This window comes from Apodemus sylvaticus, chromosome 19 (genome assembly GCF_947179515.1).
Source record: "Apodemus sylvaticus chromosome 19, mApoSyl1.1, whole genome shotgun sequence".
Lineage (NCBI taxonomy): Eukaryota > Metazoa > Chordata > Mammalia > Rodentia > Muridae > Apodemus > Apodemus sylvaticus.
Genome location: NC_067490.1, coordinates 35,436,849 through 35,462,992, shown reverse-complemented (window position 1 = coordinate 35,462,992; position 26,144 = coordinate 35,436,849). Strand labels below are relative to the sequence as shown.

The 26,144-nt window shown below is 40.1% G+C and overlaps 1 protein-coding gene across 1 annotated transcript in view; it reads right to left on the bottom strand.

Moving 5' to 3' along the window:
- Positions 1-7,159: 7,159 nt before the first annotated feature.
- Positions 7,160-26,144, bottom strand: part of Ros1 (ROS proto-oncogene 1, receptor tyrosine kinase) — a 136,397-nt gene continuing 117,412 nt past the window's right edge. The window contains exons 40-44 of the mRNA XM_052163597.1: positions 22,179-22,276; positions 21,421-21,621; positions 20,163-20,297; positions 12,665-12,828; positions 7,160-7,470 (exon numbers count right to left, since the gene is read on the bottom strand). Coding sequence (XP_052019557.1) covers positions 7,160-7,470; positions 12,665-12,828; positions 20,163-20,297; positions 21,421-21,621; positions 22,179-22,276 — 909 coding nt within the window. The remainder of the gene's footprint in view (positions 7,471-12,664; positions 12,829-20,162; positions 20,298-21,420; positions 21,622-22,178; positions 22,277-26,144) is intronic.

The window sequence follows — 26,144 nt, the reverse complement described above, 5'->3', positions numbered from 1 at the left end:
ATTGACTTTCAATACGTACACATCACCTGCCCTATTATGCCCTAGGGCCAGTGTACTTTTAAAACCATTTAATAGCCTTTCATGAGCAAATCTCTTTGCTTCTCTATCATCATGCTCAAAGGGATCCCATGGTTCCTTATGGTGAGGTAGAGCCAGTCATCTGGTTGCCATCATTACAAGCTTGCAGCATGCCCATGGATATTAGCAGCACAAACTCAGACCCTGTCTCCTGCCATCAGCTGCGATCTGCAGATGTAGCTAACTAACATCTACATCCCTAAGCACCTTGGTGAGGCTTGCAGAGTTGTCCCTCTTATCATCACTTCCTGGTATAGGCATAATGTTTTGTGCGCTGTGTAAGATTATCTTTGTATTATACTCAAAAACTGTTGTCTCCGCTCCCATATCTACTGTAACATGGCATTTAATGCTTGTTCTAAAAATCTTCCAACTCAAGTTTGTGTAAACATTGCTCCCAATTTATTCTGTTATTTGTCAGTAAAAGCTGACCAGCCAATAACTGAGCAGAAGAGACTATAGGGATGGACTTCTGACTCCAGAGAGGGGAGAAGAGAGATGATGAAGAGAGGATTGAGCGACTGATCAAGGAGAGTGTCCCAGAGACACCACGGAACAACATGTGAAGCAGACAGAGGCAGATCAATACTAAAAATGCAAGTATCATAGGGATTTTGGCTGAAAGATAGCCAGAGTATCTTAGAAGAGATTCTAATTGCTAATATTGTGCTGTAAAGCCTATCAAATATATCTTATAGTCTGTCTCATAAAGAAATAACGAAAAACTGACTCTTTAAGCGAGAAATTATTAGCATCCTGGTAAATTAGTGTAGTTGGGGAGGTCTTTGGGCTTCACACAACACGCCCATTCCAGCTTCCCTGCTTCCCTCCACCCTTTTGCTCCTTCTTCCTTCCCACAGGGCACAGCACTGGCTGCCGTTGGCTCCAGACCTCCAAGGCCACACATGTAGCTCATCTCTTTGGATCTTTGTCCAGGTCATGAAATTCATGTTCAGTTCATGGAAAAATCTCACCCAGTGAAAGAATTTCTGCTTGTACAGTCTTACCATAACCAGGCAGCTTTAGAACATAATTCTAATGTCCCTTGCCAAATCTTGGCATAACTTGGGTCCTAGAATCCTAACCAAGGGCAACAAGGGAATAAAGAAATGATAGACCCACAGATACATAAACTGGAGAGCTGAGATGGTATGATCTGGACTCTCCGATAGAAAAGCCACAGAGCCTAAGAAGCTCAGCTTGTTTTCCTTACATAACAACAAAAAGGTGGGGTTACTGCTTACAGCTAACCAAGACGGCACAGTTTTCCCATACAGATAAACAAGGATGCAGGTTGTTTTTTTTTTTTTTTTTAATAGAGAGCTGAACAAGGAGGCAGGGTTATTATATACAGCCCTATGAAGAAGCAGTTTAGGACTCTCAGTAGGAGCAGTCACTGTAGCAGAGGAGTCTCGTGAATTTAACATGTAGAGGAGAGAGCTATGGTGGATATTTTCAGCATACAAGGTCAACATATGCACACAGACCAGAGGAAGGTTTTGCCTTCTCTCTGAGCCTCACCTGGGGAAGACTTTGCAAGGCCTATGGGTCTTTGACATGGCTATGCTGTGTCAACAGTACACATCCGCTCAAGACTTCCCTTGCTCCCTACAGTTCTCTGAAGTGAAAATTCTTGATTTCTTTGCAAACCAAGTTGCGCCGTGTGGTGTTTTTCTGGAAGCTGTCTTATGAGAGGATGTTTTGCTGAGAACAGACACGTGGTGTTTTTTTCTGGAGACAGTCTCTTAAAGGGGCATGTGATGTTTTGCTAGAGAGGACATGTGATATTTGGAAAGAGTATAAGTGTATCTGATGCTCTGGCATGGTTCTCCTTGCTGGTCTTTGTTGGGCTTTGCCAATGCTAGTCTTCACTGACAACACTATTGCACTGGTTTACTTTGCTTTCTTCACTGATCTTCACTTGTTGTGACTTCATAGGCAGAAGTGTTCCAAAGAACTTCTGGTGGGGTCCTAGCTTCTTCTTGCCACTTCAGTGGACTTGTGCTAGCTAATCTGAGCAGTTTCTTCTTGATTGAGCCACTGCTGATTCGTGTTTGGTGTTTTGCTAGTGGACTAGACTGCTGACAATAAAGATCATAACCACCCCTAAAGAACAACTTCTTCTTCTTCTTCTTCTTCTTCTTCTTCTTCTTCTTCTTCTTCTTCTTCTTCTTCTTCTTCTTCTTCTTCTTCTTCTGGATTTGGTTTTTTTGAGACAGGGTTTCTCTGTATAGTCCTGGCTGTCCTGGAACTCACTCTGTAGACCAGGCTGGCCTCAAACTCAGAAATCTGCATGCTTCTGCCTCCCGGAGTGCTGGGATTACAGGCGTGCACCACCACTGCCCTCCTAAAGAACTACTTAACAGGTTCACATCCCCCTTGTTCTATTAGCCATCTTCCTCCCATACCTTTGGTCAGTGGACTATAAGGGAGGTTGAAGGTTTAAGAACCCTTATTAAGGTAGATTTTGAAAAATATAAACCTATAGTTCCCTAGCAACTGCCAGCACATGTTGGAAGCTCTTAGAACTCGTTTCTTCAGATGCAGCACATTGTACATCAAGCTCTGCTGGGACTGAATTCCAGTGTTTCACCTGCTGTCAGGTTGAGTGGGTGGCTGGGAAGGAAGAGGCAGGCCTCTTTCATATCTTACCCTAGAAAGACTGTGCCATCACTTTGGAGAGGGGACTTACACATTCAGAGGGGTCAGAAAGGATCTGGTAAGTCAAAGTCTTTGTTGCAGGAGGGAGACCCTACAAATATCCTCACCATTTATTTTAGGATTTTTTCGACAGTCTTCCCATCACTGAGTGTGTGGCATAAGAAGCCTGTAATGCTGTGATTGCCATCAGCTATTGGTGATTATTTCATCTCCACCTCTTACTAGAATGTCAATATATCATGTCTGTAGAGACAGAGACGTCTCTATGTTACTCCCTCCTAGGAAATACCTGCTGGACACTCAAAAAGTATTCTCCAAATGAATGATTGACAGCTGAATGTATGTGTCTTCATAGGAGCTAGAAATTACAGTATATGCATCCTAAGGAATTTTATATAACCGTTAGAAACTTTGATGATGAATTTTCAATGACATGAGAGGAAACCTTATAATAATACTAAGTAAATGAAACAAAGAGAGAGCACGACAATTACTCTAGACATAAAAATAAGCTCACATGAGAGAACAAATCTAGAGGGCAGTATGCACGTGTAATGATATGATACCTAATTAATATTATGTGTATGCTTCATTTTTATATATGATAAAAATGAGAACATGGATGGACATACTTCAAAATATGTCTGTACACTCGTGTTGAGAAAGTATTTAGCGGCTTTATTCTTCTGGTTGAATACAATGAAGCTTGGAAACAGTAGCACAGGTCACTGGGTTCAGGTACCATATATCCATGACCAACTTCAAAAAGTAAGCCAACTCAGACAGAAGGTGTCAGAGAGAAGCCAGGGGCTCCTTAATACTTATCCTAAACCATAAGAACCACCCTGAGGGCTTGACACCTTGGAAAAACTGAGAATGAAAGAAATAAGTTTTCCTGCTTATATATTTACCATCACTTCAGGGCTTCTAGACTGTCTCACTTCAAAGCAACCCCAGGGATTGTTTGTTCCTGGGGTTCCAAACAGTGTACTAAACATGGATGCCTATTTTTCCTTATAAAATATGGACAGGGAAAACAAGATGCCACTCTATATTTAGGAAAATTGGGATTTATTGATGTAAAATATAGAAATAGTGTAAATAAACATGGTTACTAAGAAACAAGAGATAAAGATGACAAGGACAGCAGTGGGCTTGTCCAGAACACTGAATATGAGATGGTCCTGAGGAGGGCACTTAGCCAACAAATGAGTAGTTTCCACAGGAGAGAAAGCTGGAGATGGGACAGCAGGAAAGGGGATGGAACAGGAAACCAGGCTGCCTCCTAAAGAACCTTCTAAGTAAAACTTTTATTTCTCTTACATTTGTCTGTAGAGGGCACAGGACAACTTGCATGAGTTGGCTGTTTCCTTCCACCATGTGGATCCTAGGGACAGAACTAAGGTCATCAAGCTTGGTGGTGACTGTCACTCTAGCCAGTAAGCAATCTCACCAGCCCTTGTGTAAAGCCTTTTAACTAGAACTACAGCAACATGTTAGTTTTGTTTAGGTAAACTTTTGTTCATTTGACAGAGGAGACAGAGAGACAGAGAGACAGAGAGACAGATATGCTCTCACACGCAGGCAATTAAGGATGTCTTCTCCAAGTAGTTCTTGGTCTCTTTTGGTTGCTTTTAGTTTCCCATTTCTTTGTTTGAGACTCCGCTGGACCTGTAATTCACTGTTTTCAGTTAGGCCGGCTGTCCAGAAAGCTCTGAGTATCCTCCTGCCTCTGCCTCTAGTGCTGGGGTTACAGGGACACAGTGTGACCTTAAGCTTTCTCCGTGGGCGCTGGGAACCCGAGCTCATATCCTCTCGCTTATTTAGGAATCACTTTTCCCACTGAGTCCTGTCTCTAGTCCTATAAGTTATGACTTTCATTTTCAACATTCTTAGATTTTTCTAAAAGACTATTTCTTTTCTCTAAACAATTTTAAGTGAAACTTAGATTTACCAAGGCAGCTAATTTTACATAAAATGTTACCACTCACAGCTTATGTATTTGCAAGGATTGTTTTTCCCATCGCTAACATTCCCAGTCATACTTTGGAAAATAATGTTTTCAAAGTTTTTCTTTTTTGGTTAAAAAAAAAAATTAGTGAATCCTACATTTTAACCCGTGCCAGTTTTCTCCATCGCATTTTTTTCCTAATTTTTCCAGAATTGATTTTCACTTGTAGAACTCAAATTATGTAACTAACAAATCAATTACATTTCAACAATTATTTTTATCTGTAACATTTACATATGCGATTCCCTGCCACTGTTTTATTTTGTATTTAATATCTCTTCCTGCATTATCCTGAATTAAGACTGCTGACTTATGCTGCTTAGCTGAAACAGAATTGTACTGCCTATTCCCCCACAGATGGCTCTGGATTCTCTACTGTCCAAACAGTGGTGAAAATGTATTAGCAAGTCTAATTTACTTTTTAGCATCACAGATACCTTTACCTTTCCCAAAACAGAGATCTGTGGAGCTGAATAAATGAATCCCAAGTTACAGGTAACAGAACTTTGATTTCAAAGTTTTTACTGAAAGGGTTTAGAGGCCACAGGGCAGGCGGGAATCCCAGGAAGACCAGGAGGTCATAGAGCAGAAAGCAATGAACAGCAGGCAGCACAACCAGTCCAGGCTGCCTGTCCGGACTGTCAAGGCAGATTCTACTGTCTCTGCCGCCTCTGCCACCATGAGTTCAGAGGGAGCAGGCTGGGTACCAGGTTCAGTGATGGAGGGAGGTATTATGTTGGCCTTGTTGCTGCAGGACATTCTGAGGGAGGGAATGTGACCCAGTTCCCACTCAATGCAAGGAAGGGTCTCATGTCCTGAACTGGTAAAAGAAAAGACAGTTTTCTGCTGGATGCTTCCAGGGACAGAGAGGAACCATGCGGCCTTGGTCAAGGAAGAGTTGGGTGCATGGCAAAGGGAACACAAACTCTGTACCTCATCACTGAGGCTATCTGTCCCCGAAACAAGGACACTCATTTCTTTGTTCATGTTCAGCCAGTCTCCTAGGTAGGTTCTTTGCCTCCAGGCAAGTTAAAGATTGTCAAAGATGGAAGCATATTTACTATCTTCCATAGTAGTTTTTAGTAAATGTTACAATCAACAGGTAGCCCATAAACAGCAACCAAAGAACACACAGGCTAGGAATGTAGGTGTGGCTACTGCACCACTCAAGGCCTAAGATGTAAATGTGTAACCTTAAAGACAAACTTGTTCCCAGGCAAAGTGTTTTCCTGAGCATTGTGTCACCTGTTCTCTTGTAGTTGTTTATTATTCTATGCAAGTGATAAAAATTACAAAGTTTGTATTAAAAGTGTACAATCACGTACATTTGATTTTAAGGATGACTTACTCTAGCTTTATTTTTTTTTAATTAAAAATAGGTCTGACAAAAAACAGTGATGAGTGAGTGTGAACGCATGTGTGTGTGGTGCTGGGAACAACCACGGGGTTCATTCACGCTAGTCAAATGCTCTTCGCTGAGCTATATCCCAGTTCTTTCTCCCCAATAATCCTTACATCAGTTTTCATAGTGGCATAAAAATCACAAGACTGGCTGGAGAGTAGGGTCAGCACTTAGGTGAGCTGTCTGTTCTTCCGGGGGAATGCAGGTCAGTTCCCATCACCCATTGCGGCAGCTTACTGCCATCTGTAACTCCAGTTCTAAGAGTTCCAACAGTCCCTTCTGGCAGGCAAATGCTCAGACACAAAAAATGAAAAATAGATTAAAAACCATTTTTTTTAAATCACAAGATAATTCTTATGCCACCTAAAGACCACAAAATGTCAAACTTGAAGATCCAGAGATTTTCATGGTCCCGTTTTTGCTATGCCTAAAGCTGTTCATCCAAGCTTCCAAAATACAAAAGGTTTTCCAGTGATGATTAAAGGGAATATTTTATTGGAATAATAGCGTAACCAATGATTTCTCATGGCACACAGACTGCTCCCTCCTGTTTGTGTCCCTAATTGTTTCCTGCAACCTCTTTAAGGTAATCTGCAGTTCAGGTGGTTCTCAGCAAACTCCCACTCCACCCCCCTTCACAGCCCTGCATGGACCTATTCCTGTCACTACCCATTTGGCAAATATGTTTTTACTGCACCCTAGACAGCAACGTGGGTGATACTCTAAAGTAAAGGGCTTCAGAGAAGAGGGACAGTGATGTTTTCTTCCCAGACTTAGGATTTGTCCTGGGGTTTCCACATACTGACAAAGGTTCCTCTGATAATCCACTGAAGGTTAGGTCACTGAAAGAGAACGCTGAATGAAACCAAATGGCTCTTGGACACAAGATCAGAACTTAGAAACTTCACTATGACAATTCAAAGTCAACTGCCACCACAGCTTTATTATTTTCTGCGAGTAACTTAACATGATGTTGATCTCAGCGCTGTATTTCCTATAAGACACTATTATTCAGACACATCTCCATGTCCACTGTGAGCAAGACAGGCATAATTCAGACCTTCAGACTGGCCAGGAGCGCCGTAAGCCACCTGTGGTTCCTGGCAGAAATCTTTGTCTGCCTGTGATTGCTTCTTGTCTTTCTTGAGATCAGATGACCCAGATTCCTTAGGGCATAGAGGACCCTCATAACTTCCTTCATCTTGGCTACATTTTGTGGCAAGCACCATATAATTTAATCCTTCTTGGTTCTTGGTTTCTATCAAGGCAACTGGCATTGTGTCATCTGAATTCAAAGCAACCATTTCATCATCTTCACCTGTGAGAGAATACAGAAGTTATTGTAGTGTCTGCCTAACTTCTTTTGTTTGTAATAATAATATAATATATATATATGAACTGGGATATATATGTGTGTGTATGTATATATATATATATATATATATATATATATATATATATATATATATATAAAATTTGCTTGGTAGTATCTTATGTGGACAGCTAAATGTTACAAAGACAAAAGGAAATAGACCTGCTTCCTGTCCTTTAGTCTATGGCACTCTAGAAGACAAATGGACATGTCACTGTAGGTGCTGACATGCACATTACATAAAAGACTATCTAAAATTCTGTGATACTGGCAGACATTAGAAATGGGTGAAGCAGGTCACTGCCTTGTGATGAAGGTTAGGAGCCCCATGCCAGGCATTGCATGTTAAGATAATGCATAAGCCTATTTATAATTGCCAGAAGCTGGAAAGAACCCAGGTATCCCTCAACAGAAGAGTGGATGCAAAAAATGTGGTATATCTACACAATGGAGTACTATTCAGCCATTAGAAACAATGAATTCATGAAATTCTTAGGCAAATGGATGGAGCTAGAGAACATCATACTAAGTGAGGTAACCCAGACTCAAAAGGTGAATCATGGTATGCACTCACTAATAAGTGGATATTAACCTAGAAAACTGGAATACCCAAAACATAATCCACACATCAAATGAGATACAAGAAGAAAGGAGGAGTGGCCCCTTGTTCTGGAAAGACTCAGTGAAGCAGTATTCGGCAAAACCAGAACGGGGAAGTGGGAAGGGGTGGGTGGGAGGACAGGGGGAGAGAAGGGGGCTTACGGGACTTTTGGGGAGTGGGGGGCTAGAAAAGGGGAAATCATTTGAAATGTAAATAAAAATATATCGAATAAAAAAAAGATAATGCATAAGATATATAGTCTGCCAGAAATAAGGCATGCACTGCTTAGCTGTAATAGAGTTGTTGTTGCTTTTTAGAATTTACATTCAGATGGAAAGAGATAGACAGTGGACCAGTCGACTATGGAGAGCACTGGGCAGAGAAAGGGCCTAGAGAAAGAATAACAGCATGTGAGTGAGCTGCCATTTTAACTAGCGGTCACCAAGTACCTGTGAGAGACGTAAGATTCTAGCAGACATGCAGATTAAAAAAGAATAATGTCCATAGTTCTTCCATTTTGTTTTGTTTTGTTTTCTTTTTTGCAACAGTGCAAGAGGTTGAACCTAGGGCCTTAATCATGCTACCCGAGTTATCTACCACTAAAGTACGTCCCTGTTGTTCTGCAAACTTTTGAGACAGGGTTGCCTGAGTTTCCCAGGCAAGACTTGAACGCACAGCCCTTCTGCATCAGCTTCCTCCAAAATTCAAGGGTAACGGGGCTGTGCCACTAGGCCTGCATCCTCCTTTAGCCCTGTACTGGCTCAGCTGCATGGTCATTCTACGAGCATTGAAAGGCGAGGCCAGAGCAAGGCTTGAGAGGCAGGAGCATGCTCTGTGACGTAACAGTAGGAATCCATTGTGGCTGGTCGCCTTCAACAGTGCACACAAGAGAAAGAATGCACACTCGGATAAGTGAGGTGGCAGAGTAAAGGAGAAGGATGGTGACGCGCAGCATATTAGTAGTTATTTTGATTATTGTTCAAGTTAACCTTTACAGAGCCCTTATGCACTGAGCAACATTCTAAGACAGTCCTGTGTTAACTCATTTTTCCCATGTTGATTAGGTAGTGCTACTGTCTGCATTTAACAGATGAGATAGATAAGGCGTGAAGGAGTTCAATAATATGCTTACGGCCATCCAGCTAGAATGAGTTTGTGTCCTGTTGTGTCTCTCTGAGGGGCGGGTTGAGTTTCCATACTATGTGAGAAGCAGCAAGAACAGTGGACCTTTGATGAGATGCCAAGTTTGTCCAAAACCTAAATTCTAAGTACCAAGGGACAACCCAATTTCTACTAACTGTGGGTATTGCCGGTATGCACTACAGACCTAAAAAACCTTGCTACTTATAATAATAGCAATAGAAATCGTCAAAAAAATAATATATTTAACATTGAGTCATTCAGCAGTTCCAGTGGAGATGCTCTTCATTAAGATAGTCTTAAAGGGCTTAGAGAAATCACATGGGTTGCCCTACAGTTTGCACCTCCCCACTCCTGTTAGCTGCTTCACTGACATCCATTTAATCCATTCAACAGTGTGCTGGAGTGCTTCCGCCAAGCATAACTTTATTTTTGCTTTGAAGAGTTTAAGGGAATAAAAATAATCGCTTATATGAAATAAATGCATTTCTTGTTTGCAAATTATACTTCTGTGTGCCTAAGGAAAAAAAAAAACCATTAACTACCTACTTCATTGGTTCAGAGTGCTGGCAGTGATATTTAGTAACTTGACCCTGGCTAGCTTTTAGCAATTAATACATCTTGTTGCATAAAGAGCTCTGGAGAGATGGTGGTGATGGGGAAGGTTGTTTTGATACTTCTTTTCAAAAAAGTATTCACTACAAAACTTACAGATCAAAGCGAAGGCAGATACTCTGAACAAAGGTGGCAGGCACTCAGGAACCTCTTTGGAAGGGAAATATTAAAATAAAGACTTCCGAGTAAGACAGGGTATTTAGAGGCGAGACATATGCCGGCTGACTGGCTATGTTTAGAACAGCACAGGGCACTGCGATTTGTTTCCTGTAGAACTCTTTGAGCTGGTGAGGTGATGTTTACACAAATGTTGGGATGAAGTCACTGGGATATTTTTACTAGGTGCCCAGATATGTTACTAATTTCTCTCTCTCTCTCTCTCTCTCTCTCTCTCTCTCTCTCTCTCTCTCTCTCTCTCTCTCTTTCTTGCTCTCCATCTCACCTCCTTCCTTCTCCCCCATTAGGTCAGTAGGACCAGAGCATAGACATAGCATTACTGCTATTATTGCTGTAACCCTACAGTGCTTCCATTTTTGAAAAATGGAAAAAAGTCCTTCCAGTGTCTTTCTTGGTTTCTTATATGTCCCCCACAATGATAACAAAGGCAGACACCTCAATGCTGTGTTAAATATGCTCCTTAGTCTGAGAAGCAACAAGTTATTTCTCTCATATTATAAATAATGATTACACCCAGTTTCCCTTACAGAAACTGCTTCAGCATGTACATCTTTGCCAATATGCAAACCTCACTCTTCGTTGTGTTTCTTCTCTCGTTCCTGCCTCTTTTCTTCACTCATAATCTTGGCCATCAAAGATTCTAGTGGCTCCCACCTCCTTCCCATTCCATAACTTCAAACAACAGAAAAATGATTTCTCTTTTACTACAGTTAGATTTTCAATCCGACCAGATTACTCTTTACATCATTATAGTTTGATTGCTACAGATTCCTACCTCATTATTCCATGCTTTTGTCCACCGTCTACTTCTCTGATTTTATTAATGATATTTATTTGTTTTGTTTTTATGGAAACAAGGTCTCACTCTCTATCCCTGGCTTTCCTGGAACCCTCTATGTAGATGCAGCTGTCTTTGAATTTGTGGTAAGATCTCTGCCTACTGAGTGCTGGGATTTTAGGCATGGGCCACTACATTGGACTTTATTGCTCATATTTAGAATCCCAATCCTCTCTGACAACACTTAGTATCCAAATCTATTGGGTATACTCTAACCAAAACGGTGCATGATTTCTATCCAGCAGTCAGAATAAGTTCTTTTGTTCTGCCTGCCTGTACATCCCTTTATTGTGGTATAACCCAGCCATGTGTGAAGATACATTTATGTCAGCATCAGTTCCTTCCTAGCCTCACAGGTAAACTGTTAATAGGTCTATGGAAAGTTCTAGCAGAGCCTTAGAAAAAGGTAACCTCTGGAGCATCCTCTGTGGGTTTTTTTTAAAATATAGTTAATATAGCAGATAGGAAAGATTCCATGAGTAAAAACAAGAATTTTTAAAATATACTGCAAGTAGAGCCCAGTAGTAATCTTAGCACTCTTGAGGAGCATCAAGAAGTTTCATAATTCAAAGTTGTGGTGGTTTTAGTAAGAACTAAACCCCCATAGGTCCATAGGGTGTGGTACTTTTAGGAGGCATGGCTTTGTTGGAGTAAGCATGTCTTTCTTGAAGGAGGTGTGTCTCTAGGGGTTGGGTTTTGAGGTCTCAGATTCTCAAGCCTAGTGTGACAATTCTCTTCCTGCTGCCTTCAGATCTGATATAGACTTTCAGCTACTTTTTCAGCGCCATATATGCCTGCATACTGCCATCATCCCACCATGATGATAATGGACTAAACCTTTGAACTGCAAATCAGATCCAATGAAGTAAAGGTGTTCTTTGATAAGGGTTGCTGTGGTCATGGTGTCTCTTCACAGTAATAGAAACCCTTTAATTGGGTTTAAGGAGGATGACAAAAGCCATCTTCAATTACTTAGTGAGTGTGAGGCCGGCTTGGGCTATATAAGGCCCTGTCTCAAAAAATTAGAATAATTAAATAAATAATACAATACAGATCAACTGTAATTTCTGGAAGAGTGGCTATTTCTTCCACCCACTTCCACCCAGAATTCACCCACTCCTTTCTTCGCTAACTGCTCATTCTACTTTGGGTTTCCATGACAACACTACCTTGGGCGTTTCCTCTTCCTTTTCTGTTATCTCCTACCCATGCCCACCAACTTGTGGTGCCAGTCCCTCGTATTCATGTATACCAAACTACATATTTTCCAGGAAAACATACAAATAGAAAGATATTCATTAAAGTAATTAGAATGGTTGCTTGGCAGGAGGTGGGGGTGGGGAATAGAGGAAGTAGATCCAGAGAAGACTATGGAGACAAACCGACTAAAGAGATAAACAAAATAAGACAGAAGCCCCGCAGAGGCCAATGATGACAATGTGCCATAAACAGAGAGTCTATAATTATCTAAAGTCAACTCTGCAGTTGAAATACAACTGACAAAGGGTAAGGAGGCCATGAACAGATCGAAAGGAAACAGCCTAGCCTGCAAACTCTCCTTTTTACTACCATAAACAAGTATGATCTCTTTCTTTAATTTTAATATACAATGCAAGGCATTTTCCAAAGAGGTACACAACACACAGCACAATGATGATGGCTGCATATTCTTATTGCTACCTACCCTAAAGTACCTGCTATGTAGTCCTATTGTAACCTTGAGAGAAACACTGTAACACTAGGAGAAAATTCTACAGAAGCAAGCTCACCTTCAAAACCTTTGTTGATGACTCCACTGGCAGGAGCTGCTTCTCCACAGTGAGAAACTTTGTTGAAGGAAACATTTCTGAATAATTGAAGCTGGTCTTGAATGTTATGGAAAGTGGGCCTTTGGTCAGGTTCTTGAGCCCAGCATTGGGACATTAAATTCCACCTGGACATGTGGGTAAAGATGTGAAAGTACATGATGACCAAATGTAGCTACTGATAGTCAAGGGAAGGGCATAGTAGAAAGCCAGAGTTGTATCCAGCTCCCCATGTTTAATACAAATATTGACATTATCTCAGTGGTAGTCAATCTAAGGTAACAGATGGGTATATAGATGCTTAGGAATTTTTACTTAGCACAACTAGGAAAAAACGATTGAAGAAGCAGAAGGTTTGTTTTTTTTTTTAACTTCACAGAGCAACATAACAAAATCTAAGGTCTCCATAGATGTCCAGTAACAGAGAGAAGGGACACAGATTTGAGCTCGGGGCTATTCCTCATACACTTCAAAGATTAATTTGGACACTCTCAGTTCGCCAGACATACATAGCAAGTTGACTGACTTGCCTTTCCCATACAGCACTCAGAAGTGCTGTATCCATGGACCCATCATAGATTTATTAGTTACTTGTTTTAACACCAGCGTAACATTTGGAGCTAGGATTTCCAGAAGTATGGCTCCTGACTTCATAGATGATATGTGTAGCAAAGGAAAAAGAGTGACAGTTTATCACACTGCAACTCAAATGAATGGGGGCAGGCTATGTAACTCTCTAAATATTGTCTCTAATTAGACCTTTTACAGAGTTCTCACCTAAAAGAAGGCAATAGCTTCATTTAAGACAGTGTACTATACAATCTAGTTCAACTCACCACTCTAAAACATCTTTAAAAATAATGGTCACATTTTTCTACAGTGATGTAGTTTGTTTCATTTCTAGGATAGTCCCACCCCTTCCACCCTTCCTTTCCAAATAGTATCAGGGTATCTGCCAGGGAAGAAAGATGTGTGCAGATTGCAAGGTAGCAGCACCATGAGTATCCTTCCTAACCTCCAGGGCTGCATCCTCCTTGTATGCATCTACAACTACAGACTGTCTGGTAGCTCTGCTGAGTCTTGGGGATCTTCGCCCCTTGAGTAGGATGTCTGTTGTCTCTAGCCTCAGGTTTTTCTATGACTCTGTCATACCTTGGAATTGTAGACAAATATCAGGAAAGCCATACTTCTTTCCATGGGATCCCCACATGAGGCTACCTGTCTAAATATTTAACTCTGAACAAAGAGTTCACAGCATATGGGAAGCAAAGGAAGTTTGGAAGTGCAAACTTGATTTTCTCTGTCTGATACACCATTCTACCTTCTTACCGAAGATCAGTCTTCCCGTGTCAAAATGGGGGATCATTCATTCAGTGCTCTCTGGGTCATCCCTTCAAAGGTGAAGGCTGTGGTGTTGTTCCTGGCCTTGAAGTTCTCTTCTTCCCACACTAGTCCAAATCTTACAAGCAATGAGGCTTCTTCTCATTCCTTTAACGGTGTAATGGTTAACACTGTTTCGGTGGCTCAGGCTGATATTTTATATGTTGATAAGAGGCTAAGGGACACTAGTCAGCCTTCATCATTGGTTTTCTGAGCTATGAACTTTTTAAACATTTAATTATTTTTGAGAATTTCATACATGAGTACCATGTATACAGTATTTCCATCCCTTCCCCCCAGCTTCTCCTTCTCAACAATTTTATAACCTTTTTATTTTAAATTTTTTTGTTTTAAATTTAAATTATTATTTTATTATATGCAATACAATTGTATTATATACAATAAAATTTTAATTATTATTTAAAATTTTATTGTTACACACATGTATATACACACATGCCTACGAAGTTCATTTAGCATTGTATGTGTGTACATGTGTTTACAGCTGACCATTTGAGAGTGAAGTGCTCATCACTGGAAAAAGCTGATACTCCCTCATCAGCTATTGATTCCTGTAGCTCTTCATCTAGGGTTTAGGACCTTGGAAAAATTTCCAGTCCATGTTCACAAATCAAATTGAGCAGTTCCTGTTTAGTCAAGGATATTGTTAAGATATTACATAGTTACATTGTCAAAGATATTACATATTTACAGCTTTCCTATCATGTCTAGAAGACACTGTGACCAAGTACATCCTTTCTTTTTTCTTTTTCCTTTTTGATTTTCAGAAATATGAAGCAAATTAAGAATGAACAGAGGAATGGATAAATAAATATAAACTGGGAAGTATTTGTTATTAGCACTACCACAACAATAGAAAATATATATAATAAAAATTGTATTATATATATTCAAAAAGTACATAAGAAAGTAAACACATGTTCTAATGGGTGGGAATATTGCTGGTGAGTTCCTCACAGATGACCCTTCTCCATAGATGCCATTTAAGCCTGTGAACTTGTAAGGAAAAGACATGCTAGTCATTGGAACAGGGCATATGCAGGAATCAGGCAGTACAAGATGGCATATGCAAAGTTGTAAATTTGCAAAGGGCTCGGCACATTTTAAAATCTGAAAGAAGCCAGAATGGCTGAAGTGAAATTGTGAAGGGGCGGGGGGGGGGGGGGGGGCGAATGAAACAGCATTAGAAGGAAAAGCAGGATCCTGCAGGTCTCGCAAACCAAGAAAGGAGCTATCGGAGGTCTTAAAGTATACACACTACGGGACTTTCGGGGAGTGGGGGGGCTAGAAAAGGGGAAATCATTTGAAATGTAAATAAATTATATCGAATAAAAAAATTAAAAAAAAAAAAGTATACACACTGCACCTTTAAAGGGCCATTCCAGCCGTCAGATGGTGGTGGGATTACACAGGGGGCAAACAGAAGCTGCCGACTAAAGACTAAGAAACGTAATTTGGACTAAGTCATTGACAATGCAACTGGAACAGAATTATATTAAAGCACTAGATGACAATTATCCATAAGTCATCATAGGTATTGTATTTAAGTATTTATTTTAGAAACTATAATACAGTCTTGAATACATTATAATAAAAACTCCACTTGAATTTATTTCATTTCTAGACATGTAGGTCAAGTCAACATTAGTGCTAAGTGTCAGGGTATTGTGAGAAAACAACCTTGGATGTTTTCTCTGGACCGTTCTGGTGCCTTCAAGGGATGAATAGTCTGGCTACAGAATGCCAGACTTGACTTTATTTTTATTATGTTAGAATCGTTACTGAGAAAAAAAAAAAACCGAATGACGAAATCTATCACCTCCTCTTTTATAATCTGTGCCTTGTAGGTGCAGAGCTGACCCGTTGATTTCACAGATAGAACACTACAGATAAGATTATCATTGATACCAGACTGTGCATCCTAAGGCATAATAAAAACCCAATCTGCATAGCTAATCTAGACATTTTCTTAAGAATTAAGGTGAGAAAAACGAAGCAATTCTGAGAATAGAGATGATTGTCTAGATATTCAAGCCATCTCACTTCATTACAAAGTTTTAGCCTATCTGCAGCCTACTTTAATGGACACTACTTGGAGTTGTGGAATCAAGAGGAAGGAAAGAGAAGAGAGGGAAGGCAGCCATCCCCAGGGCTGACACTTACTGAGCCATCACCCACACACCTACTCTGCCCTCCAGAAGTGGTGCCTCTTGTTTTATCTATGTAATTTCTTTACGTAGATATGCTTAACGTTTTTATCTAGGAAGGCTTTTAACTTGCCTTAGTCACCACTCTTAACCTTCTAGATGCCAGAACAAGATATACAAGGGCTGTCTGTCCTGAGAGGCAGAGACAGACACAGACTATGGAGAGAGGAATTACATAAAACTGCAACATCTAAAAGTAAAGAATGTAGGCTCGAATAGCAATAAACTGGCAAGGGGATGAAATGAAGAGGCTTTTAAGAATTTAATAATCCTAAGAAAGCTTTACTCGGGTCTTTCAAGTAAATTAACAATTACAGCTGTGGCTAGGGGTGTCTTCTTTCCAATGTTCACATCAGTGCTTCGTACTGTACGTTGCACACCTCTAAAGGCACAGTAACAAACACCCAAGAGCATTATCCTAGATGCTTTTGCTATTTCTTGGGTTTGTTTAAATTTGTGTGGGATGCTGGTTCTAATTCTAGGAGAGTAACTGCTATACTTGGAGTAATTCATTCGGCTATATCCTGGGCTTCAAATCCCTCCACCACTAGTGTGACCCTTTGATCTTCTCTACATCTTTGCTTTTGTTTTGTTTTGTTCCAAAATAGCATGAGACTCGTTAGCTGTCTTCAGTATTATTCTTCATGCATGTTAAAGTCCTTGAAGCCATTGAAGTTCGAAAGAGGAAAAATGTCAGCATCTTTTACATTTAAGCAGGCAAGTGTCTGTAACTATTTAAATAAGACACATAAAATGCAAACTTCAAGAATCCCTCTTTTTATTGTGTCCAATCCCAGAGAGACTTAGAATTGAGCTGAATAATTTTCAGAGTCAAAATAATGTTACAACTCCACAACCTGCCATTGTTATGTCTTACATCTGAGGGATTCTGCAACAAGTCTGTCACTGTGATCTGTCCATCCCAAGGCCCCGGACATCTCTTGCTTGCAACAGAATTTCCCTTTGATCCTATTTCTTCACAGGAATGGTGTGGTGGTTGTTCACAGTAAAATCTGGAGAGAACGCCATTGACTGGACTTTCGTCTGTACCTCTGAACCTCTGTACAGAATACAGGAATGCTCTCAACTCCACATTCCAGCAATAACTGAGGCGAACAGGGCCTCGGAGCTCACCTGCCCCAGGAATTATCCAGGTGCTGAGTATTTAGGTGGTGGGTGAGTAGGAGGTGCAATGTGGCTCAGCACAGATTTTCAGCCTCTAAGCTGGGCCTGTGATCTCAGAGACGCACTTCAAATAAAACTTAGTTCCTCCTGGGCTTCAAGGAGAGTAGTTAATCTTTATCATGACAACTTAAGGCCATGGCCAGATTGAATGGCACAAGGGCTCTACTTCCCAGTACAGCTTGTTTCCATGGTAGCCCTGAACTCTTCCCGGGGTTTTGCAAAGTCCTGAAGTTGGAAGTATTCCTTGATTTTTGAATGATGTTCAAATTAATTTCAAAACCAATGAGGAATCTTGGTTTTAGCAAAGCATATATAAAATGTACATTAACACTCAAGGGTATTTTTGGAGGGCTTTGTTTGTTTGTTACTTTTTCCCATAATGCTTTGTTTGGCCTTTTTTTTTTCTTACCCTACAAGTCTTTTGTCAATGTATGATGGTTTCTGTGAGATTTCTGTATTTGCAGTGTGTGTGCCTCTGTGTCTATTTGTGTCTCTTGTGCTTTCCGTTGAAGGCTGCTTCGTCTGCATTTGTTTTGGCTTGTTCAGCTCAGTTTGTTTTTATTTTGTCTCATTTCATTACTATACTTTTTAGTTCCTCTTTGTTTCTAATGTGAGAAATCAAAAAAGATATGGATCTGGGTGGGTGGGGAGTTGGGAATAGTTTGGGAGTAGTTGGGGAAGGAGAATCATAACCAGAATATATCATATGAAAAAGAATCTGTTTTTGATTTTAGAAAAGGAAAAATATAGGTCAATAATGTATTCTGGTGAGAATGCACAAAATATCATCCTTCCTCAGACTCCTAATGAGAGAATTCTAGAACATTCTTTCCCCATGAATTTTAATATCTTTGAATAGAGCAAAATCTGAGATACAGCAGATCAACTTGTCCTCAGCTCCATCATCCAAAACTAAGTGAACACAGGAAAAAAGTGTAATGCAATAATCTGTTTCTTCAAAGCCTATCCAAAAGTATTGCCTGATTATGATGAGACATGCTGCATACTCCTAGTGGAAGGTAATAGCGTGAAAAACACAATTATAAGACCATAAGGAACACATTGTGTAATTAAAATTCTAGAATGAATTTCAGAGTGTTTGAGATATGAGTAGGAGGTAGAAAATAGTGATTAGTTTTCCAACCGTGTAATTAAAATTTATTGCATGTTTGGTCATACTCATCCCCCACCCTAGACCTAAATTAAATGTCTGGTATAATTTCTTTAAGTTAAAGATTTTTTCCTAATTGTCCTAATCCTAAAAGACTCAGGATTCAGTTTAAGGTGCTGCTATCAAATGTGGCCAAGTGTGTATATGTCTGAAAGGTTTAAAGGCTGAATCAGCAACTTGTGATAAATTATACCTTTTAGGTGGAAGGTTGAAATAATTTAGAAACATTCCCCAGTACAACAGCCAACCAAGGTGCCCAGCTCTTAATCATTCTTGGCTCAAGTCTAAATAGTCCTTGAAATAACACAGCACAGTCTAGGCAGTGCAACCATGGTGTGCATCCGCATACTGCTAATTCCTTTTGCATTTGTCTGTAGCACACAGTTTAGCACTTTATTACATGCTGGCTGGCCGTCTGTCTGCTGCCTCTACCATCTCATCCAGAGTACATTCCAAGATGCACAAGAGCTGTGGCCCTGGCATAAAGACCTCTCTACACACATGATGTTTAGCTCGGCAGAGTATGTGTAATATTTCCCCATTATTTGTTGGGGTTTTTTGTTTGTTTTTGCTTGTTTTTATAAACCTTTTGGGTAAAAGTTGCAAGGCTTGATATTTCTGTTGATACTGTCTGTGGGAACTGAATATGTATTCGGCATAGCTGAATTATCTTTCTTTTGTAATTAAGCTCAAATAACTCACACTTAAGGGGTTACTATTAGAACTCAACAGTGACCAGGATTTGTTTGACCAAGTTACTGTGTGGTACAACATTATATTATAGTTGTGTTACTGTATATCACAGTTATTTGGGGTTAAGTGCATAAGCAAATCTGTCTATACAATTTTTAGTAATACTACATCCCATTGATCAGTATGAGCTATATCAAAAAACAATTGAACTTTTAACTAATATATTTTTATGTAATATACTATTTTAAGGCAAAGATTAAGATAGCATCCAAATGCTGGGCAGTGGTGGTGCACGCCTTTAATCCCAGCAATTGGGAGGCAGAGACAGGTGGATTTCTGAGTTCGAGGCCAGCCTGGTCTACAGAGTGAGTCCAGGACAGCCAGGGCTATACAGAGAAACCCTGTCTCAAAACACAAAACAAAACAAAAAGATAGTATTCAAACAGACTCTCAAAGTAAAATGAAGAAGTACACACACACGCACACACACACACACACACACACACACACACGTATGCACACACATGAAGAAAGATGTCATATTTATTTAAATTTCCTTACTATGACTACAAACATATTTTACTCTCCAAAAATTTGTATTAAAGTAAAATACGGCATGTATATATTTTTAAAAAGCCATAATGTATTGAGTAAATGAAGTCCCACCCTCAGTTTCTATTTTATGTAGGATGTACAAATATATAAATCCCAGGTTTTCTTTTAACAAGCCATAACCGTGAGCTCTAAGACTGTGTGTGCACATGTTTCTGTTTTGGGGGCGCTTACGTTACCGTAATTAACTTACAGATCATCAGGACAATTTCTGGGTGGCTCCAGTCTCCCTCCTGCTTGCACATAGTTTAAAACATCAAGGTTGGAATGCGCTGGATAAGGTTGATGGCCAAGAGTTAAAATCTCCCAAACCAAAATTCCAAAGGACCTAGGATGTTAAAGGGTTCTCTTTAATTATATTTATTACAAACATCAGGTTTACAGTAGCTTCTCCAACATCATTATTCCTGGGGCTACAGGGGCTAGTTTGTGATTGACATTATTGGCCTTATAAAACGCAAATTGGAGACTTAAAAGGAGGTTGATATTAAGAAAAAGTAGAACAAGAAAGACACTGTTGATGGACCGCATTTCAAAGATGATAAAAAGGCTTGGGGTGATGGCACACACACACACAAAGAGCCAGACTTCCATGCAGCACATGTACACAGAGATACAAGCACACAAAAGCACATGTGGACAGGCGTGGGGGTGAGCAAGGGAGCGTGTCACCATTTCCTCACCCAGCCCTGGATTCGACGACGATAAAATGATGACAAACAACACGGAGAAGAATGTCATAAATGAAAACACATCACTGAGGATCACGTTTCTCCTATACAATTTCTCCTATGGCTTAAAATTTACTGAACAAATCTACAACCTTTTTAGCAGCTCGAATCAAAAGCTGGGAACCAAGAAGCAAAACTCAGATAATCAAGACAAAAATTTCCCAGTCCCCTATGTGTTTTCATGATCCGTGACTTCAAGACTATTTATAAACTAGTGATGACACATCCCCTGCAGGATATATTGGGGGCACATGCACATTACTGATAAGTACAATTTCTGCCAATATAAACACGTTTGAATACACCATAGCCGCAAATATATACACCTTTGGTGAATAGCAAAATACTTGAAATAAGTGAGTCTGCTTCATGTAGAATTTTCAGACTGATGATGAAAGAACTGAGAGAGGAATGCAAAGGATCTGAGATCTATAATAGTTATCCTAAACCTCCCTATGCACATATATACACATATCAGAGAGAGAGGGGGAGAGAGAGAGACAGAGAGAGAGAGGGGGGGAGAGGGAGAGAGAGAGAGAGAGAGAGAGAGAGAGAGAGAGAGAGAGAGAGAGAGCACTCCATACATCCCTACATACACATATCAGAGGGGGGAGAGAGAGACTAAATAAAATACAGTTTAAAACCAAGAACAAAAATTAGATAGATATCCTGATATTTAACAGAGTTTGCCCCTGTTTTCCTGTGTCCCATTTAGCTCACCATACATCAGACTGGGAAGTGAAGATTCCATCCATCAAGTTTTCAGGCGCCATCCACCGAACAGGAAGCAGGCCTTCCCCTCTCTTTCTATAATAATCATTTTTATAGATTTCCCTTGCTAATCCAAAGTCACCAATCTTGACTATCCGAGGACTGGTGTAGTCTTTCACTGATACAAGGCAATTCCGAGCTGCCAGATCCCTAAATTAGAAGTTAACATTTGATAGTGATAAACAAATATTCTAGAGATCATACAAGGTTAGAAGGTCTGGAAGGAAGGGAGAAAGCTGATGATTAATATTGACTGACAATTTGATAGGATCCAGAATCACTTAGGAAATAGATCTCTGGGCATGTCTATAAGGGAGTTTCCATATTGGGTTACTTGAGGGGGGAAAAACCCACTCTAATTGTGGAGAGCTATAGGGTGCAGTCCCAGATTAAATAAAAAAGAGAAAGCCATGTAAGGACCAGCATTCATTTCACTCCAGTACAGACTCTTGTGACCAGCTACTGGACTGTTCACTCAAAATATAAGTCAAATAAGCCTTCTCTCTCTTTCTTAAGTTACATTTATTTGTTGGACATTGCTTTTCTCATTGCAATGGGAAAAGTAACTAGTACAGAGACTCTTTAAAATAATGCTGGGACTTTGAAGTAAAGAATGTGTTTAACTCTCTAGTGTAGGCTGCCCAAACTACACATGGTTGTCATGTGACTACCCAATAACCTACCCAATATCCAGAATCTCATAGTACCTGTGAATGAAGTGCATCTGCTCCAAATAGACGCAGCCCTTTGAAATATCTACACACAGCTCTACAAGGTCAACCAAGGTGAGTGAAGGACCATGAAACTATAAGAGACAGAGGAAACATTATATGTACCTGTCACAAAGTTTATACACATATGTATTAATATATATGAATACATATGCATATATGAATATGTATACTACTATATGATGTGCTAAAGGAATTTTGTTATGGTTACAGGAACTCAAGAGGAAAACATACAAACATACATGGTAGCAAACTGCATTTGTAAATTTAAAATCTAGTTATGCCATCGATAGGTGAGTTTTCTTATTAGTCACTTTTCTTGCATGAAAAATGGGCCCTAGTACAATGGACTTTTCAAGATTTAAAATAAGGCATATAATATTGCTAACATACAATAAGTACTTAATAAACAAATGGTATCTGATCTTATAGAATTACTAATAAAATATTAAAAATAATAACCCACGATGGCTAGATTAATGATTGGTTTAATGCCTTTTGATTTTTTAGTCAGGACACTAGGATTATTCTTCATAAGAACCCCCATGGAATTTGTTAGTAATATTATCTTTCTAGATTACTTTTTATCTATAAGAGCCAGCACAAATATAGACAGGCTTATACTCATTGCAAGGAATTCTTGTCAAAAACAAAAGCCAGTCAAAATTTTTAATAGTGGCATATGGAGAAAATTCACAGTTGCTGCCTTGAGGCCACAGTCATACATTGAGTCTTTCCATATCCCTGCAATTACCTTGGTGCAGGCCTTTGTCATCTCTAACTGATGCATCCAAAGACTTCCCATGTGTCCAGCCTCTTGTCTTTTCATTAACTCCCTGGTTGTGCCTCACTTCCCATAGAACCGATTATCGGATGTTGGGCACAGCCTCATGGCAGCCCCAGGCTGCGCCAGACTCTCTATATGCCCAGTAATTTCCCCTTTGCTTCTCCTCTCAGAAGCTGCACTTTAGTGTTTTCAACTATTTGCCCTTCCTTAAATTCACTCTGCACTTTTTAATCCTCCTCTTTTCTCCAAGCTATTCTTTTCCTCGCTAGAAAAGACCCTGACTCTCGATAGTGCCTACATCCTTCACTGAGCACCTCAAAGATTCCTAACCTCATCCAATCTTACAATCTGTCAATTACTCATGAAAGGTGCTGTCAAGTGCTGCCCCACTACTCTGCACATGTCACAAAAGTGGAGGTCACCTTCACATTCTAGGACAGAATGAGCCATGGCCCCATGCCTCTTCTCTACCCATGGCTGATTCGCCAACGATATCCTGCTGTTCTAAAGGAATCCTTATTTAGACTACAAAAGCTCAAGAGGAAAATATATGAATACTGTATCTGTAGATTTGAAACATAGTTCTCTAACTAATTCTTAATGTTAACTAATGCTTAAATTAATTAAAAAGACAATTTTCTCATATATAAAATGATTTTAGTACAACTGATCTTTCAAGATTTGAAAATAAGATATGTAATATAGCTTATATATAGCAAGCACTTAATAATATCCCTTCTAAATTGGGTCCACTAGATACCTACGTTACAGTCTGCGAATCCTGTCAGATATCCTGACTAGCTATTGTGTGAACAGAACCCTATGGGCAAACCCCACTTTACTCATAAACTCTTTATGGCTTTCTTAAGCTTCCTGCTGGTTATAAGCACCCTTCTAATACAGTTTCCATGATTCTACCTGCCTGAATCCCCAACATGTCTCTTATCCCTTATAACAAATTGGGATACCTCCCCACCCCATATTTGGCCCTCTTAATATCACCTACCTCTTGTTGTATCTTGCTGAACCCTCTAGTCATATTAAAGCTCTACCAAGCTCTATCCCTGCAAATGCTAATCATTCAATGAGGAAATGTTGGTTCCTCTTACATCTCCTGCCTTGGTTTTGTCCAAACCATACTGAGTCTTCCCTGGTGGAGAATATATAGCTACCTCAGCTTTCCTGAACTAGAAATTACATTCCTCCCTCCATGGCCCAGCAATGTATTCCATGATAATTGTTTTTTTCTATTTTCTCCCTTACATGAATTGCACAGAAAGATGCAGACAATGTATAACTATGGCCTACCTGCAAGGACTTTGACATTTTTCATATGCTATTTATTAATAAAATGCCATGTGAAATGTTCCTTTAGAGTAAAAGTCACAATCTCCGCTGGTCTACCATTACAACCCAAAGAGACGTTGATAAATCTGACTGCATTTGGAAAGTACCATGTTTATATTTACAACATTTTTTCATGTTTTTCCATCTCAGTATGATCCTAGAACACCAAAACTTAGGAGTGTTTAATTCAGTGCTTCAGTTCATAGGTAAGAGAGCTGACTGTCTCAAAGTGGAAAAACTAAGCAACCATTTCGGGGCCTCGCTGCTGTTAATATTTATGCTGTCATCACAGCAATACATCAAGGACAAGAAAGTTATCCATACTGCTGATTCCAGCACAGTGCTTCTGAGGACTCCTATATGAAGAGGACTGGGTCACACGTGAATAAGCACTAAAGGATGAAGTGCATGTGGCATTGTCATATGGGACACAGCACCCAACAGCATCTTGTCTTCCATAATGAGAGTAGGATAAGTCCCAGGATAGAAAACTATGGCTATCCTGGAGCAAGCACCAGCACTGGCTACAGGGAGGAAGTGTTCAAGAAATAAACTGAAGTGCTCAGTTCTCATTCTAAGTTACAATTCCACCAGAGAGTAAATAGAAAAAGCAAATGATAAGGAAAACATCAGACAGTGCTCATGAACATTTTCCATAAGGAAAATGAAATAAAGCCCTCCAATCATACTTGGCTCGTTCATCTACATGTCATGATGAAACCTCATACAGATGCAACCCCAAATACTGATAAGTGGGAAAGTCCAGTAACCATTGGATAACAAGGAAAAATCCCTCCTGTGTGTGATGGTAGGAGCGGTGAGGCAGGTGTGTAAGGAAGTTCTGTATTAAAGGCTCTTCCAGTTTAGAAAGTGTATAAATTTCCCTTCAAAATGAAAAGACACTGGGCACCAGCATTCGCAGGGCATTGGAGAGACTAGGCAAATACTGAAAGACATCTGCAGGCTTGCAAGTGTGTGTGGGATTGCGCACAGCCTCCTGGTTTTTACATTATTCACCTTGCTACATACTCTGCTTAGCCATACAGTACGCAAAAAAAGAAAATGCGTGTTTTAAATCTATAGCTTTAGATTTCAGTGCTCTGCCTCTTGTCTTCTCATCCAAGGTGTAAAGTAGGATCCTGCAGGAAGGCCATCGCCTGGCTTCATCCAGCATGCCAGAGTAGTTCCTGGATCCACAGAGGGCCAAGCACTAGGAACAGGATGGATGACCTGGAACCACCGAGAGGACAGACCCGGAGAACAGGGGTTGTAGGGGTGACTGTCTGAGGGAGAGGAGCAAACAGGACACTGGGTAGATGGAATGAGAGTGGATGCATAGGGTCAAGAGTTTTGCTTCACCCCAAATAAGTTTTAGATGCCGTTGGAGGACCCCGAGAAACAAGACCTCTAAATCAACAGGACCAATGCATGCATGAAGTCACAGAGACCACGGCAGCATGCACAGGGCCTGCAGGAATCTGTACCAGATAGAGGCCCTAGAACTGAAAGGGGAAGTAGACATATGGCCCTAACCCAGACACTATCTCCAATTGATAATGAAAGTTTTCTTCAAGGGAGCCTCATTGGGGAAACAGACGAACAGTAAGTAGCCGAGAGAAAATGGACGGCAGAAAGCCGCCAACCTCTACTGAGGTCATACAATCTTCGGAGGCTCCTGTCTCACATTGTCTTCTAAGGGCTTTTATTTTATTTTGTCTTATCTATACATGTTTATCACTTTTTACACTTCAGACCATTTGCATATAGAATTTTCTTAAATGGGATTCCTGAATGTGGGTCTCTGAATG